This window comes from Poecilia reticulata, chromosome 7 (assembly GCF_904066995.2).
Source record: "Poecilia reticulata chromosome 7, P_reticulata-male-v2, whole genome shotgun sequence".
NCBI lineage: Eukaryota > Metazoa > Chordata > Actinopteri > Cyprinodontiformes > Poeciliidae > Poecilia > Poecilia reticulata.
The window spans coordinates 9,842,181-9,859,419 of record NC_088836.1 but is presented as its reverse complement, the minus strand read 5'-3'; the positions used below and the strand labels follow the sequence as shown (position 1 = coordinate 9,859,419).

General features: G+C 39.3%; 1 protein-coding gene across 1 annotated transcript in view; it reads right to left on the bottom strand.

The window, feature by feature from the left end:
* Window positions 1-10,971: 10,971 nt before the first annotated feature.
* Window positions 10,972-17,239, bottom strand: part of dalrd3 (DALR anticodon binding domain containing 3) — an 11,642-nt gene continuing 5,374 nt past the window's right edge. Inside the window, exons 4-13 of the mRNA XM_008413215.3 lie at window positions 16,845-16,903; window positions 16,636-16,737; window positions 16,467-16,531; window positions 16,175-16,233; window positions 15,856-15,938; window positions 15,520-15,646; window positions 14,459-14,517; window positions 14,209-14,325; window positions 14,051-14,119; window positions 10,972-13,182 (exon numbers count right to left, since the gene is read on the bottom strand). Of these exons, the coding sequence (XP_008411437.1) occupies window positions 13,063-13,182; window positions 14,051-14,119; window positions 14,209-14,325; window positions 14,459-14,517; window positions 15,520-15,646; window positions 15,856-15,938; window positions 16,175-16,233; window positions 16,467-16,531; window positions 16,636-16,737; window positions 16,845-16,903 (860 nt within the window). The 3' untranslated portion in view covers window positions 10,972-13,062. The remainder of the gene's footprint in view (window positions 13,183-14,050; window positions 14,120-14,208; window positions 14,326-14,458; window positions 14,518-15,519; window positions 15,647-15,855; window positions 15,939-16,174; window positions 16,234-16,466; window positions 16,532-16,635; window positions 16,738-16,844; window positions 16,904-17,239) is intronic.

The window sequence follows — 17,239 nt, the reverse complement described above, 5'->3', positions numbered from 1 at the left end:
CTAAAAGTAGCGCAGCAAGCGATGCATGGCAATTAGACCCTGAGGTATGTAAGGAAAAGGTCTAAGATCACAGCAACGCACGCACACACACATGCACACACACAGTGTCCTGTTATCACTATCCCTCCTTCAGATGGACGCTCAAAAACCATGTGCTTGGTGGCTCAGTCCCTAAATAAACAAACAAATAAATAATATATACTCAGGTTTGTTTTCTTCCAAAGAGAAGTTTTATTGAACCAGATCCCCAGATGCTTGGATTGCGGATGGATCTGTGAGCTGTCCTCTGACCTTATCGTGCCTGCAGTGTTTGTAAGAGCAACGTCTCGCTCGGGAGGATATGCTCTAGAACATGCTGCGTGCGTGTGTTTTCAAGGCGTACTTTATACACAGATGTAGTTAAAGAGGATCAGATACAGAGAGAATATAGAGGAATTAAGAGGAGGAGCAGGAGAGTGGGAGGAAGGGGAGGCAGGGACACTGGGTCATGGAGGCTGGGGCTGGTCCGACAGCTGCTGCACCGAGAGTTTATCTGATTAAATCTCACCATCTCCGCTGTGGGAGGGTGGGACCCAGTTAAATTATGGCGCAAACACAGACTCACACACACACACCCGCACGCACGCACACACATTAGAAAACACACAACTCACCTTGAGCTACGTTAACAAAATGAGCTGGGGACAAAAAATAAAAAGTTAAAACATGAATATGTTGCTTCTGTTCAGAAAGCCTCATTGCTTGCAAGCAATTTTATGCTTTTGATATATAAATACAGAAAATTTCTTTTCACTGTCGCCGTTAATTCACACCGTAGCTTTTCTGGGATTTCTTGAATTCTTTGTGGTGTTTAAAGTGTGGTGTTTGTTTGTGTTTGTGGACGTAGAATTTCTCTCTACGTCCACAGTAGACGCAGAGGAGAGAAGGGATGAAGACGTGCAGGAAAAGCCACTAGATTGGTATTAGAACCATGGAGAGCCACATGTTCACCACACCATGTACCACACACCATGTACCACACCACCACAAGTTGAATATATGTCTTTATTTGTTTACTTGTTTCTTCTCACTTTCTTCTCATTTAAATGTTTGTCGCCATGTACTTTTAAACTGCATCACTTGACTTAAACATTTGTTTTCTTCTTTTTGCTCATTCCTTCGAAAAGAACTGGTGTAACTGAATCAGATCTGTAGATCAACAAACTCTTCCACAGGTTTTTATTGGAGCCGAGTTCAGGATTTTGTGATGGACCCCCCAGAGCATTGACTGTATTATCATTAAGCCACTTTGCAAATAAATTGTCCATTTGGAAAGTCAATTTGTGTCCAAACTTTAACTTCCCGACTGACTGATGACCACATGTTACTGTTTCCTCTTGTTACCATCTGTTTTGTTACATGCACCAGTGGTGCTTGGTGCTAGCATGCTTATGCTAGCACCACTGTATTTTAAATCTGGAAGTGTGTTCTCCATCGTGTAAGCCTCCCCCTTCTTCTTGCTAATGTATCAATGATCATTATGTCCAGACACTTTCATTTTAGTTTTATCAGACAACAGAAGTTACGGGGACTTTGTAAGCGTTAGTCAACATTTCACTTGCTTTTGAAATAATCACTTCTTCCAACCCTTCTGATTATGAAGTTACATAACTTGTTTAATTATGGAGAACGACGGCCTCTTACCAGATTTAGCCAGCGTCTTCACCAGGTCTCTTCTTTTGTTCCGGCGTTGATACGTCATTCCAAAACATGTTCACCTTTGGGAAGCAGAACTTGTGTAATTCCTGAAGGAGATACTGGTTGGATACTTGCACATAATTATTTGAACAGGTGGCAGATTCGGGCTTCTTAAACTCCTGCCAGGATGAAGCAGACTTGTTGACGTCCGCCGTTTACTTCCTGTTCCCTTGTTTGACTTAAATGACTCAAATGTTGTGAGTTAACCTTCCAGAAACGTACAAAGTCATCACCTCGTCGCCTCGGATTTCCAGTACTGTGTAAAGCCCCTCATTGTTCAAGTACCAAACAAATAGAAATCATTTTGGTAACTTTAGCTGACCTAAAACAGAAAAGTTTAATCAGATTTAATGCAAAAAGTGAAGTTATGTTCTTTTTTTTTGTTTTTTTTTTTTGCACAGTGTATTTAAATATCTAGTTTCATGGTCAGGACACATTTCCAGATAGCCGCTGCACACCATTTGTCTCCATATTAATCATGCGTGCTGCTTTCTTCCGCTGTGGTTGATACAGGTTCTGATGTTTGGAATAGAAGTGATACCTCGGCTCGCCAGTTTCCTCCTCTTCAGGGAACCTTTAACAAATGGAGTCAGACAGACGAAAATCTAACCTATTTAATACCGTGACACATACCGCAGCCCTTTAAACACCAACATTCATAAAAGTAACACACTGACATGATTGTAATGCAGCCTCCTCTCATGAATTGTCAAGACTCAGACAGACAGGGGACAGTGTTCAGTATTTGATCCTTCAGCTGCTGCGGTGAGCAAAGTCAAATCCTTTTTGTGGACTGTGCCGGTGCTGCTTGGGTGATGCTTGATCACACACGTATCTGGGGAATTTAAGTCCTTCCCAGGACCTTGGGCTCCCTGTTACTTTCCATGACCTGTTTTTGCCTTGTGAGGTGACAACTTACCTCTTCTGGCAGGAAGCGTCTGTCTGATGCTGAGGTTGCTCTGCAGCAATGTAGAGAGTTTCAGTGTAATTGGGCTCTCTTTAAGTGGTTTTATTCCTGCAGCTGTTTGGTGTGTCTTGTGTTTTTACGCCTATAGGCACAAAGTTAGGGTCAGAAATCTACACACCCATCATTAGGATGAATGTTATGTATTTAATAATGCTCTCAGACTGTTTTTTTTCCAGTGGATGGAGCAGCAGTATGATAAAACATCCAACTTTACTGATAAAAAAAACAACAAAAAAAACATATATGGGTTCACAACCTTTAATCATTATGATCAAAGTTATACTATCAGGATCAAATATCTACAGACATCCTCACTAATGTCTGGATATCCTTAACAGGTTTTGGTTTTTGTACCCATCAAAAAGCTTTTGTCGTGATTTTAGCTGAATATTTAACCACAAACTTTCAGTATTGTTCAGGTTGGGGTTTTGGAAAAGTCTTTCATGACGCTTAATTTTCCCTGCTTTATCTATTATAAAGCCAGATGTCATAAAAAGATTTTGTGGCCTCAATTTCACACTTTTGCCGTGGGGGCAAATAGTAAAAGCTGTGCCTCCTCTGACTCTACAACATTTCCCCAGAGGACATTTGGTTTGTCCTTGTGGAAATCTCCAGCCTGATGGCACTGATTTTAAAGCAGATGCCCTTTCCTGATTGCCGCTCTCTCAAGAATCAGTTTTTCCTTCCCTTGCCACGTGTTTTGAGAAAAATTCAACATGAAGAAAGTTCTTTAAATTGTATAACTTGACCGAGGCGCACCTGATTCACCACGACTCGTCTTTTAAACAGTGGATGTCGCTGCAGATAAAATCTGCATTAGTAGAAGAAGAATCTATAGAGGAAGAGCATGTTCAATATAACTCTAACTACAAAGCCTGACGTTCTAAGCGTTTTTAAGGATTTATTAGGAATCTATCTACATTTAGTATGTTAATATTTAACCCAAAATAAATGTGCTTTCAGAGCGAACCTCGCTGTTATTCCTGTTTAACAAGTGCATGCGTGGTGAGACATCATTCATGAGCACAGAAACATCAGCTGTAAACTGTAAAATTTAATTCCCCAGAAATCTTTACTGCTGCATTAAATTCTGGAACACTTTGCCACATATTTTCTTTCACTATCCACTATCCAGCCCCCCCATCCTGAACTATGGCCCAGGGCAAGCAAACGAAGTTCACAGCAATTATATGTAACCAGAATCCTAATTTCTATTATCAAATTTAATTCCGTTCTCAATTTATTCAATTATTGGCTAACACGGACCCCGTCTCTGCTCTGCAGGCCTCCCTGCAGGCATTGCTGACGCGACCAAAGCCGTTGCAATCTCCCACCTTTCACTCACCTCCGTGGCTGCGTTTGACAGAAACATTTGCAGTTGTTTGGGGAATTTAAATGGAGGTGCACGGTTCAGGAAGCACCCCCACGTGTCGGAACCAGCCAGCGTGCCGAGTCTCTGCTGCGGGGAGATTTTTCCACTCTGTCAGCCACAGCGATATCTGCAGCTCCTCCATCCTCCTTCCCGAATCAATGCGAGTGCAGCCGTGTTTCCGCCGGTGCCGTGTGTGCGTTACTTCATAAAAAACATTCTGGATGCCAGTTTAACAGGGAGGTTTGTGCCTGACTTCAGATGCTTCGGTAAGTAATCGTGATGTTCAGAGTTCACAGGGTCGCAATTCAGGGTCGGTAAAAAAATATTTTCAGAATCCTTCGCTGCAAAATGTAAGCAACTGTAAGTGCTGGCCTTACATAGAAGTGACTTTCTGGCCGCACAGCAACCACATGTTGAACTGTTAGACATTTTTGAGTTGCATAGATATTCACTGTCTGAAATTTGAACACATTTACTCATGTTCCCATGAATGCATCACCATAGTAACAGATGGTGTTGGCAGCATCACGGAGGATTTCTGTAACATGTAAACTGGTCAGATTTGATGAAACGATACAAGGAGCTAACTACAGGACAGTACTGAAAGAAAACGTTTCAAGGCTACACAAGGTTTTATGCTTGAGTGGGAGTTTCAGCAGGTCAGCAACCTTTATAAAATGCACCCTTCATATGACTGGTTTATTTAAAAGTATTATGTGATGAAGTCCAGGAATAAATCCCGTTGAGATCGTGTTTTAAAAATAGAAATTCATGGTCATAAAGTTTTGACTCTGAGTTATTTTGAGGAGAATGAGCAAAGATTCCCATCTCTGATTGTCCAAAAAGTGGTAGGCCACACTTCTCAGATTCTTATTGGTAAGAAACTTTGAAAACAATGTGTCATTTTACAACTGTGCCCTTACGTAATAACAATTCAATAAAATACATTAACATTTGTGGTTGTAACGTGACAAAATGAGAAAAATAGAACGTAGGTGATGTTATTTCCATGTGATTTTGTCAAAAGAAGCAGATATATAGTGGAAGTGGTTCCATTGTCAGATCACTCTGACTTCTCTCATCAGAACATGTTGTGTTTTTGAGCAGCCACCAATTTTTTTGCTCTTAATTTTGGAGCTCAGTGAAAGAAACCCAGAATTGCAAAGCAGCATGTTTTTTTTTCTCTCTCCTTAAGATGGAGTGACATTTACGCTGACTTTAACTCATTTTGCCTTCAGCCACAATCGCTCCAGGTGTGAATCAGGAAAATTACAAGTCATCTGTTTTTGATGCTAAGCGAGCGGGCCAACCAAACCAGCGGCGACTCACCTCCTTCCTGCCTGCTTTAGTCTTCCTCCCACCCTCCTCCTCTTCCTCCTGCAGCCTTCCTGCTGAGTCAAGAAGGAACTCACCGCCTGGTGGAAGATGAATCCGGCTCAAAATAGAGTCTTAGCTCCTTTCATATCCTCAGTTTTTTCTGCTGCCACATTGAGTGAGCGTTTGCGGATGGAAACGCTCACACACAAAAAATGTATCCGCAAAGTTACACTGAGCTCCTGTCACACATTTCTCCCTCCCAGTCTGTGTCTAGCGACTCATCTTTTATTTATGTCAGGATCTTTAAAGGATTCAGAAATAATAGAGATGGTATCTGGATAACTTTCCTGACATGTAAGGAAACTTTACCCCCAAATTTAATTCTTGAAATTTTATATTCATCAAACCGGGCCTTTGATAGGATGAAGAGCAATGATTTTCTTTACTCTAACTAAAGAGAAAAACAAAAAAATTTTGATGTGCAAATCTTTGGCGTAGAAATTCAAGGCCTCCATAAAACCCATAAGACATATCTAAAAATTACACCGCAAGTCCAGCAGATCCAAATGAACCCTTTCAGATTTGATTTCAACACTTTTAAGGTTTTGTATGGGTCCACACCAGAGTGTTAAATATACACAACTCGTTTTGGAGAGTTGGTACCTTAACTCTAATTAAATGTCAAATATCAAATCTGTCTGGAGTTAGTCATTTAACACTGACTAACACTAACTAGGTGTTAGAGCTTAAATATTAACTCTCCCATAGTATTTTTTTTAACTTCATAAGAGTTATTTGTCGCCAATATTAAATAGGTATATTAGTCATCTTCTTCTCTTGTCTATAGTGGGAAGTAAATCTGTTCCTGAAGTTTGATGGTTTCTCTTCTACTCTTCCTCTTTTCCTGTGACGTCTCCTTTCTCCTATCAGTCCGCGTTTTTTTCTTCATCTTATCTAGCTCTGATTTAATCCCTCTCTTCTCCCACCTCACAATATTTCTCCATCCATACCTTCCTCCCTTCATCCACGCCCCCTTTTCTTCCTCTTCCTCTTAATTCTCAGGAGCGACCCTGACCCCATTCATTCATCTCTCTTCAAGACGGTGACTCTGCTTTCAGCGATTACTCTACATGCTCCTCTGTCTCCAGCATCCCTTCCCTGTGTTTTCATTCGTTTTCAGATCTACCCCCCCAGCCCCCCAAGCCTATTTTTTTTTCTTTCCATCACTCTCCTCCCTCTTTTGTCTTGATCCAACCTATCACCCTGGGGAAGTGATTGACAAGCAAGTAGGGCTCTTCCAAGGGGAGATTGTGATTGGCGAGGGAGATGAAAAGGATAAAGCCTTCTGGACTACACTGCAAAAACGTTCTTTGAAATGTATCGCATCCTTTTTCGGAAGGTTTCTGCACGTCAGCCATGCTTGTAGTGGCTACTTTGAACTCTGCTTTTGTTCTCCGTTTCTGCTCCGACGGCCAAAAAGACTTTGAGGAATTTGGAGAACCAAACTAAACAGTGAAATAAGTGAAGAAAAAATATCAAAAAACAAAGAACAATGAATGAATGATTTCCATGACGACACACATAACGGTAAACAAGACAGAAACAAACTGTAAAATAATAATAATTAAAAAAAAAGAAAACAGATGCTGCAAAACATGCGTGGAAATTTACATTACAAATTCCCTAAAAATAAAGACAAAAGCAAAAACAATCACTGAGAGATAAGATTCACCTCATTTTTGCCCATTGTGTTAATTTCAAGGACAAAACCTCAAATATTTTAACACATCATCAATCTCACTTTTTAAGTTTTCTTTTTCTTTCAAAATTGGTAGATACTAAAAACCTTGCAGGATGAAACACAACAGAAGCTGTTAAAACTCAGGGTAACGTGCGTCCCTGCAGCATTTTCTCAATTGTATGAGTTGCACAGAATGTTTCTGTCCATATTTAAACGTCCATTTTCAATTTATGCTTTAGTAAGTGCAAATGGAAAAAATAAATAAATAAAAAAAGGAAAAACCAGTTTTCCCTAATTAACTATCAGTCTCAGATTTTTACTCAGGCAGCACTTTATTAATTCTTGCAAGAATGAGAACAGCAAGCAGACGTGTGTGACAAGCTCGGTGTCTGTTCAGTCTGAAACGCTCTGACTCGACAGAGTCTCTACCTACTTATTCAAGTCTTATCACCGAGGTTTCCCACAGGATGTCTGGGAACCAACGTTTCTGTCAGGCAGCTTTGTAACTCTTAATTGGGATGACCTAACCGTGAACGCAGAGGAGCCCTCCATCCTCGTCTTACGTGTTCCTCTTGGGATCTGTGAACCTTCCTTAAGTTCCAGCAGGATGAACATGCAATGAATCTCACAACAAAAAAACACATCTGGTCATTCAAGCAATTAATAAGAAGATAGTTTCTAAAATTCCTCTCTCTGTAGGTAAAGATCTCTGTCTGGACCTAAATTGTTTGTTTTATGATAGTTTGATTTTTTACACACCAAGCTCAATGACTAGTTGTAGGAAATTATAGATTTCTTTGTAAATCAGGGAGTCTGTTTAAGAGTTGACTTGTTGAATGATTACGTGACTGCAATTTATCTAATGAATATGAGGATTAGCAAAGAAATGCAAAACACAAAAGTAAAAAATGTTTGCAAATCTCTCTGTGATTATGGCTCAGAAAAACCAGTCTGTCCTGTTTGGGCTTCTGCTTTTTCTTTCTTTCCTTTTTTTTTTTGTTTGGTTTGTTTTGCAGTGTATCCAGCTGGGATCAGGGTTTGAGGGTCATGCATTTAAAAAAGACTGTCTCAATACCGCCACCATGTGGTGTGAACGGCTCATGGCTTACAAGATTACATCATGTCTCTACGAGGTCTCTCATTCAGACTGACCTGTGCTTCCTGTCCGCCCCAACTTATCACACACTAGGTGAGGTAAATTCACTGTGGAAGCTGTGCAAATGCATGAGATTTAAATACATTAATGTAAAAGTCTATGTATAATATGCAGAGTAGGTGCTTTGTTTCCTGAGCCATAACTTATAGCTAACGAATCTGCTCTTTTGAATCGCTACTGCTCCTAAAAAAATCCAGACACTCTCACTGAAACATATACTTGCTCCCAAATAATTCTCCCAGTGGAAAAAGTCTAACACACACATACACACACACAATGCTCCTGAACACACTCCCTCTGGGACATAAACCCACCTGTTCCCAGCTTCTTCAGCCAGAAAACAGTACGAGAGTGTGTGTGTGTGTGTGTGTGTGCGTGTGTGTGTAGGTGTGTGTGTTGGGTTATACCTGCACAGTGTTATATCTGCTGAGGACCTGAGTAGCTGCTTCTATATTTGGATGCAAATTAATCGAATGCATGTGTAATAAAGTATGCTGCACACAATCACATGAGAGATTAATGTTCAGGTCTCAGGTCTGTAATTCTGATAATGCCTGGCCGCTCAGTGGACAATAACTCCAGCCTGGCTTGGTGCTTCTCGAGGCTTTTTGTTAATGATTTGTAGTTGAAAGCAGCTGCTTTGTGTGTTTGATTTGGTGAGCTGTGTCACCTGCAGCAGAGACAGATACAGCTGGCAGCTCATTACTGGAGGTCAGGTTGAAGCAGGCATCATTAAGCTGCTCTGTGGAGAGCTGTCCACATTGACCGTTTGGCTCTGCTTGGACTTTGAATATCTGCCTTCAAATCTCAGAGGTGGCTCGTTATCACGTCCCTGGGAAATGTGAGAATAACGTCAAAATGGGCTTGGCTCTCTGTAAAAATGCTCACACGGTTGTTAGTCCTTTAAGGGCAGGTGATTGGTTAAAACATTTTAACTTTCACAGTAAAGAAAGAGTTTTGTCTGTTTTTTTTTTCTACTAATGACTTCAAACCAATACGTAGAAACGGATGATTATTTATAAATTAACACTTTTATTGGACTCTCGTGCGTCACTTCATACACTGCCACTTTCTGGACATAGATGTGAATTTCCACAGCTAGAAAAAAAAAAGACTAATATAATTGTTAAAGATTTTATGTATTAATTTTATGTTGGGATGAAATTATAACAATTGATATGTCCATTTTTGTGGACGTCTTGTGTTTCTGGCTATGTTTTATCAAGCACTTTGACTATATTGCTCTTGGAAATAGTTAAGACTTTTTTTTACATATTTATTAACTTTTGCTTTAAGATATGGGGTTTTGTTGCGAAAATAACACTTGTTCTAACATTTTATTGTGTGAGTTACAGTGAGATCCTTCAAATTTAATTAAACTGAAACATATTAGATTGCAGGAACAGTAGTGGACGTTTGTGACAGGCATTTTATATATATATATATATATATATATCTCATAAGAGCAGATATACTGGATCAGGGGCGTCCGATGTGATGAGGCCCATTTAAAGTTTAAACCCATGTTATCCACTTTAGTAGACCTGACAGAAGCCTGTTTAAAATGTTTAATTATTTTTCTTTCCTAAAGTTTTACCAATTAGGACATAAATCCTGAGTAAGATCAGAATTCATGCATGGAGGATCCAAAATAACCCACAACCCCGACTGCCCTCTGATTCAGTGCTCTTAATTGCTCAGGATTAATGATTCCGCCACATATTTGCACTGCAGCATCTGATTATTATTCATATTACATGCAACATCTGGTGACTAAGAAACATTTCATGTATTATTGACCTGAGCTAATTTAAAACACTCTGTGCCCAAGGATCATCAGATATAAACCTATAGTGTTCGATTACCTTGTTCGTTCCATAAAAACATCCAGTAATTGACTGAATGCTCTAATCACACGCTAATTGCTGCCTGCGACCCTAAACGTGGTAAAACTCATATTTCCATTATTATTAGTAAAGAGTCAGCTGATGTTGCCTGAGCTTTAATTAAACAAAGTCAATTATCGTAATTACCTTTAGTGCAAGTGTTAGGTCTGCAAAACAAAGTCAGATTTTTTTTTTTCCCAGTTTATCAAAATGTCTTCACAAATTTTTAGTCTAAGCAAAGGAAATTTTCTCATTATGGCTTCAAGTAACAAAAGGCATGTGAATCTACTCAAGTCAATTTCAAATCCTAAGAGAAAAAAAAGACATTCAGGAAGACTAGGGATCCACTAATCAGGATAAAAATGGTAAAAGAGACCAGCTCCTTAGACTTAGAGATAAAACGATGATGGAGGATTAATAAGCTCTTCCTCACAGGACTGTAGATCTGTGTTGTTTGTTGACATTTGTTGAATCTGCTTGTTTGCATGTGGGGATTTATCGTTCAGAAAGCATCAACAGTGTGTCCATCTGTCTCCCCAAGCCTGAGGGAGGCAACCACTCTGAGAGCGTCTGTTTCTGCTGTTTGATTCTGTAAAATGGGGAAAGAAAAAAAAAATAGAGAAAACAGGCCAGACAGATGTGTATAGGCAGATGCTCTGCAGCATTATCCATATAATCATACAGATAAATGGACTAACATGTTTGAGAGATTTCCAAGATGGCGGAGTGTTTCAAGTGAACAGTTTGTTGCTCTTTGCAGAGCGTAGTGTGAAATAAAAACAGGAAAAATATTCATTTATGCTTGTCCTCTGCTTTAATACTGTTTGCAATTACAGTGGCAAATAAAATCATGTCACCTTTTCTTGGCAAACAAAAGTCTGTAAAACAGACGTCCCACACGTCTGCATGGGTCAAAATAAAGAAATCATGCTTTTAAATGTGAGTTTGTGTTTGGCATTTGCTCACAAAACACCAATTTTGTTTCATTTTGAAAAGTACGCTAGATGTAAAAAAAACCAAAAAAAACAAAAAGAAACTGATAAAATAATCAGTTTAATACAAAGAAGTTCAGCGATTAAGTCTCCCCTTCCCAAATCCATAAATAAGACTTTTACGTATACATTTCCATGCTATGTCTTATATTTTCTAACTTTGTGGCACGATGACCTAATATCTGCTAGGGTTTTTGTCAATAACTTACTATACAATATAATACCAACGGCTGTGATTTGTCCAGCAGGATAGATGGGATTTAATGGGGGATTCACCTTCAGGAGCACATCTAGATTAAGACTTGTGTGCATAACATACACAATGTACAGATATCCATTTTTTTTTTTAATAATCGACAATAAATATATCTATGGCATGAACAAATACACAGACGAACTGGAATCAGTAAACTTTAGTCAGGCATAAAGGAAGTGGAGGTGATTTAAAGAGGCGACACAAGAATGATTCTGTACCAACAGAAAAAAAAGGTTTAGTTTTCCAGAAACCACTTTACTTTAACAAGCTTCTTTGACGTCAACGAGCGAGTTATCAACTTTTGCCACAAAGTTGCATTTGAATTTTTTTTTTTTGGGGGGGGGAGGGGATAATAAAAATAGCTGCAATTCTCCCAAACCTGAGCTTTGAAAGTTTTTTTTTCTGCCTCCCTTATCGTCGTCCTCCCTTGGCAGGGAGATAAACTTGGTCTTGGTCCAGCCTTGTGCATCACAGCTCCAATTGCTTTATTAGCTTCTTGAATCATTGCTATGACTATAAATTGTAAACAGCTTGGTTCTCGCAGGAGCAGCTTGCTTTACTTCATGCTACCAATAGCTGCAGGAGCTCATGGCTCATAGAACGTTTTTCCTCAACTAACTAAATAAATAATCTTAATGAAAGGTTGGATTTCTGTCATTTTTTCAGTTTCATCTTATGGTAGTATGCTATAGATGAACTCTTCTTACAGGTTTCTAAGCCAGTGGTGCTAATAAATACGTGCACAGCGTAAATGCAGAGCGCTCTATGTACTCACCACTTTTAAGAGCGGCGTCAACCTGAATTTAGAATCAGTTTGGCTCAGCATTTCTTTAAAGCTACAGTTTTAACAACCAGTTTCATTGGCGTCAACTTCAAGCGTAAGACTTTAAATACATCCAGTTGACGCAGCAAAAAATGAACTGGATGTAGTTCAGTCACAAAGTTTTTTGTGACTGAACAAATTCTGATTTAGACATTTAGTCTGTAGTAAATTAGAAAAATGTAAAATCATCCACCAATATCAATACTCCAGGTTGAAAATTGATCAAATTTGTCCTAAAAATACACAAAATTCATCTGATTTGAGTTAATCTTGGTCAAAAAGCAAACATGCAGACATTAAGGCAGGTTTTAGAGCTAAATCTGTCGACTTTTAGACTCATAATAACATAACTTTTTGGCACAAATATCACACTATATCTGCTTGGTTCAGTGTGTTTTTGAGTCAGTAGTGCTGTTCTGAGAACAAGTTCAGAAATCAAAAGCCTGTTCCTGGTGTCACGGTTCTGGTCCTAGATGTGCTGATGGAAAACTCTAAAGGAATACTTTGATCATTTTGATTGATCTCCAAACAGATGGAGAGAAAAAAATAAAATCGACTGAGTCAGAATGACATCCATCAACACAGTCAAAACGCCAAATTATTCCTGTCAAAACTCTGCAACTGAGCAACTATCTTACGGTGACACTTATAAAATAATCAGCTCCAGTAAGTCCACCAACACTGACGGGCAGAAACCCAACAAGTAACTGTAACAGCGAGTCTCTCAGCCGGATACACGACATACAGGGAAGAGTTTGGGAAAGAAGGCGGACTGGGTGAAGCAAAGTGTGAAGGATGATGGTGTTATGTTGAGGCTATAGCTGCCTGATCGGGGGGAGGTTAAGGGTCTCCAGAGCTCTGTGGTACAGCTCCCTCAGGGCTCTTAGCAGATGGAGACGACAAAACATCTGGTTGAAGAGGTGAGGCAATGGCTCCTGGAAACAAGGCAGAACAATTACAGAGAGCCACGTGTTTGTGTAAATACATATATAAATAGCAATGCATATGTCTAATTGTGTCATAAACACATGAGAACCGCATTGGATAAACATAGATTGCTTTGCAAAATGAAGTTTTTGTCCTGTTTTGTCACATCACAACCACACATGTCCATTTTTTTGAGTAAAAGTTACGTTGGAGGGAAAAAAAAATGAAATTTTTGATATCTTCCATGAAACTCTGAGGATAATGACTAAAATACATTGAAGTTTCTGGTTGCAGTTAGGCCTGTCATGATAACATATTTTACTGGACGATAAATTTTCGCAGAACTTATTGCGATAAATGATGATATTGCTGTTTTGAAACCATTTTCAAGTGTTATAATAGTAATAATGGCATAATAACGTAAGAACACATTCTCAAAATCAATAAACGTTTAATTCTAATCATCATTTAAACAGGAACTGGAAGACATTTGAAATATCCAAAATAAGTTATCAACAAATGAATAATGAAATCTCTGTAAACAAATTTGTCTTTCAAAAAAAAGGGAATATTTGAGACCAAAGCACCAGACTGAAGATCAGTTTTGGCAGAATGAGAGAGAAAAGAGAAAATCGATCAATCAAGCAAATGAAAGTTATTGAGTTTCTTTTAATTTAGCGCGTGATTAATTGATTTATTGTTTATGGTGAGAGGCTTGGTTGCAATTTGACAAAATGTGGAAAAGCTTAGTGGGCCGAGGTACGTTCCTAAGCGACTCTGAAAAGAACCAACATGGTCGGTAATTTGAACTGATTTTAAAATAAGCTGCACTTTCATCCACTCAAAACACAGATAAACACTCGAGCACGTCCTCACCCCCAGCACATGGACTCTGTTGTAATACGAGCTGAAGTCTTTACTGAGCGAGACGAGAAATTTACAGATCTGGAGGGACACATGCAAGAAGGTTACATTAAAATCTTCAACAGTCCTGAGTTACCGGACAACAGCGATGGCTCATCAATCGGGCGTACCTGTTCTGTTTTAATGTTCACTCTGGCTCCTCCTCCTTCACAATCTAACGACTGTCCCGATTGGTCGAGCAGCTCCGAGAAAGGAATAAGATAATTGAAGAGCAAAAGCCACTCACCCTGTCAGGGGGGAAAAAAGAAAGTAAAAGCAAAGTTTAGGGTTGCATTGTTTCTGCAGTGGTAGGCAGACTTCAAACACCAACAAAAACAACAATAAAATGTAAAGAAATTAGGGAAAAACATGGAATGGTACCTCTTCTTTGAGAGCAGAGAAGTCCAACTGGGACCCATCAGGGATTTCTGGATACAGACCTGCAGACAGACGGTGGAAAGCCTGTAAGAGCCTTTATGTTGTTCTAACGACTCAGTCTTAACACTTCAACCAGACCAGAAATGCAGATATGCACACACGAGTGTGTGTTAAACCGTGCAACAACAGTGACCCCCACATAAAAGCTGATGGTTCTCCTTTTATTTTGTAGTAGTTTTCTTTATATATATATATATATATATATATATATATATATATATATATATATATATATACACAACTGGAAGCAACACAGTAATCTATTCCTGATAATCAATCATTTTTGCCTCCCAGTCATTCTGTTTTGGCAAACACTAAATCTAATTCCCAAATCCCAGTTAACATTGATTTCTGCCAAAACCAAAATTTTTACTCAGTTATTCAGAAATTCAAGTGCTCAGTTTTTTCTTAATATAATTTTATTGCAAAATATTTACATTACAAACGCCAGTTACTGGGTTAAACTACAAAAAAAACACAACAGGGCGAGCTCTCCCATTTAGTAAAGTACTGCAAAGATTAGGGGCAGTTATTAGGATATAAAAATCAAAATGCACTAAAGATATATTTGGAAGCAATACTTTAATAATGATCCCTCCCTAATGTTTTATAAAACAACAACAACAAAAATTGGCATTAAGATAGGGTTAAGGTTGCTTAAGGTTGTTAAGGTTGTTTTTATCATTCATCTGTTCACCAAACAGTGAACACTGAGGTCCATCCGAGGGTTAGAAAGGTTTGAGACAGAAAACAAATAAATAGGAAGTGAATGTTACTACCATTACCATAGTATGTACTTAGACGTTCCTTTATAAAATACAATCCATAACATGTTGTCGCTTAACTATAAATGTGTGTTCTGTATTGGCATCTAACAGCTCTCAAGGTTGAATAAATACAACAAAGAAATGCAACTAATGTTACATTCTGGATAAACGAGAGGGTCAGCTGGCTGCTCGTTTGCAAGCTGTTCATCAGAACTGAAAGGCGTCAGCGGGTCTCACCCTTCTCCACTCCTCTCTCGTAGCTGTCGAAGAGAGTGTGCAATCTGGCGCAGTTATACATCACAAACACGCCTCCTCTCGGCCCTTTGGTAGACACGCCCCCTTCCCTCTGGACGTCCAGCGTCACCTGGACACACGGACCTCGATAATGCTCACTACATTCTTCAAAATCCCGTCAGCCTGAAGGAACTGATTCTAGTTAAGAGACGTGTTTGACACCACAAAACGGCCCAAAAGCGGGTTCATTTAAGCGATGTAGGCATCTTTACGAACATACAATCTTTGCGCAGAACCAACTGCATGACAAGTTCAGGCGTAAAGGGAGTTTTAACTCACAGGGCTTGTGTGAACTGTTGATAGCAGCTCAAATCTGACCGTGGCGGAGGTCATGACTTTGATGATATCATCCCAGGTCTGACCTGCAACAGGAGTTAATTTGACTCATTTACACTTAACATACAGTACAGAGCATCACTCGGGTTGCCCTTCAAAACATTTACACACACAGAGCACATACAGGAAGTGGCACAGGCAGTCACATTCTGTAAAATTGAAATAAATGTCTAGAATTGTAGCGTCACAAAACGTTAAAAGTACAGACTTCTGCAAAAGCAATTTGCCTAAGGAGCCGAACACTTTAAAAATCAATACGCACCCTCTACTTTATCTCCATACTTCATCTCTGAAGCCTCCTTCATCTGACCTTTTCTCAGCCTGGATGAGAGGAAAATAGAAGCTACATTTACACCAAAGTCTGGGTTAAAAACAAATGGCTACAACACAAACAGGAGGAAAAAAAATCACTGGTCTTTCATTTAGTTATTATAGAAATGTAATTTAGTAATTAGTGGTAGTAGTGAAGGTGGTAGTAGTGGTAGTCTGGTAAATTTATAAAACAAGCCATGAGATAAAAAGACTTAATAAATACAAACAACAATGAATCTTACTGTAGGTACTGTGCAGCAGTGAGGTGAGAACCAGGGGTCTTCACAGGCCCACACACAAGATGCCTCTGCAGCCAGAAAGAGTGAAAGCAGGTTAAAAAAGTACGAACACAATAAGCTGCACTGTTGTGTTTGTATACGTGTGTGTGAGAGAGCAAATGATGGTGGTTACTTGAGAGTGTGTCGCTCCACTGGCTCTCCACAGCACTGCTATCTGCTGCTGGCGAAACTCATCCTGACAAGAAGTCACATGTAGCACTGTTACCATGGTTTCCTGGGGGGGAAAAAATGAAGCCAGGAAGGACATTTTTTGTGAGAACAAAGAGAATCCTGCAACATGTGGTATTTGTGTGCTTCGACGTGTGTGTTTGTTTGTCTCACGGTGATGTCGGCCATGGACAGATCGAGTTGTGCCAGGTGGGAAACGCTGTCTCTGTGAACTAGAAATAACAAAAAAAAGAGAATCAAGTTACTGTTCAGCATCCGTCTTCTCATCTTTTCTTATATTTGATTTCCTAAACCTGGTCGAAAACATCCAGCACATTTTGTAGCAAGATTTTTTAAAGTACTGCACCTGGTTTTATTACAGGTACAGTGACTGAACTGTCACACGATAAAAGCAAACTACTGGAAATATTTTTATAAGTTAAACATTTTTCTAAAATAAACAGTTTCCGTGTTGCAGCTGGACTCTAAAGTTGATCATAAGCATTGTGCTCTATTATTCCTCAACATGGCGCGGTGCTGTATGGCAGACATCTCTACTTGTCATTTGT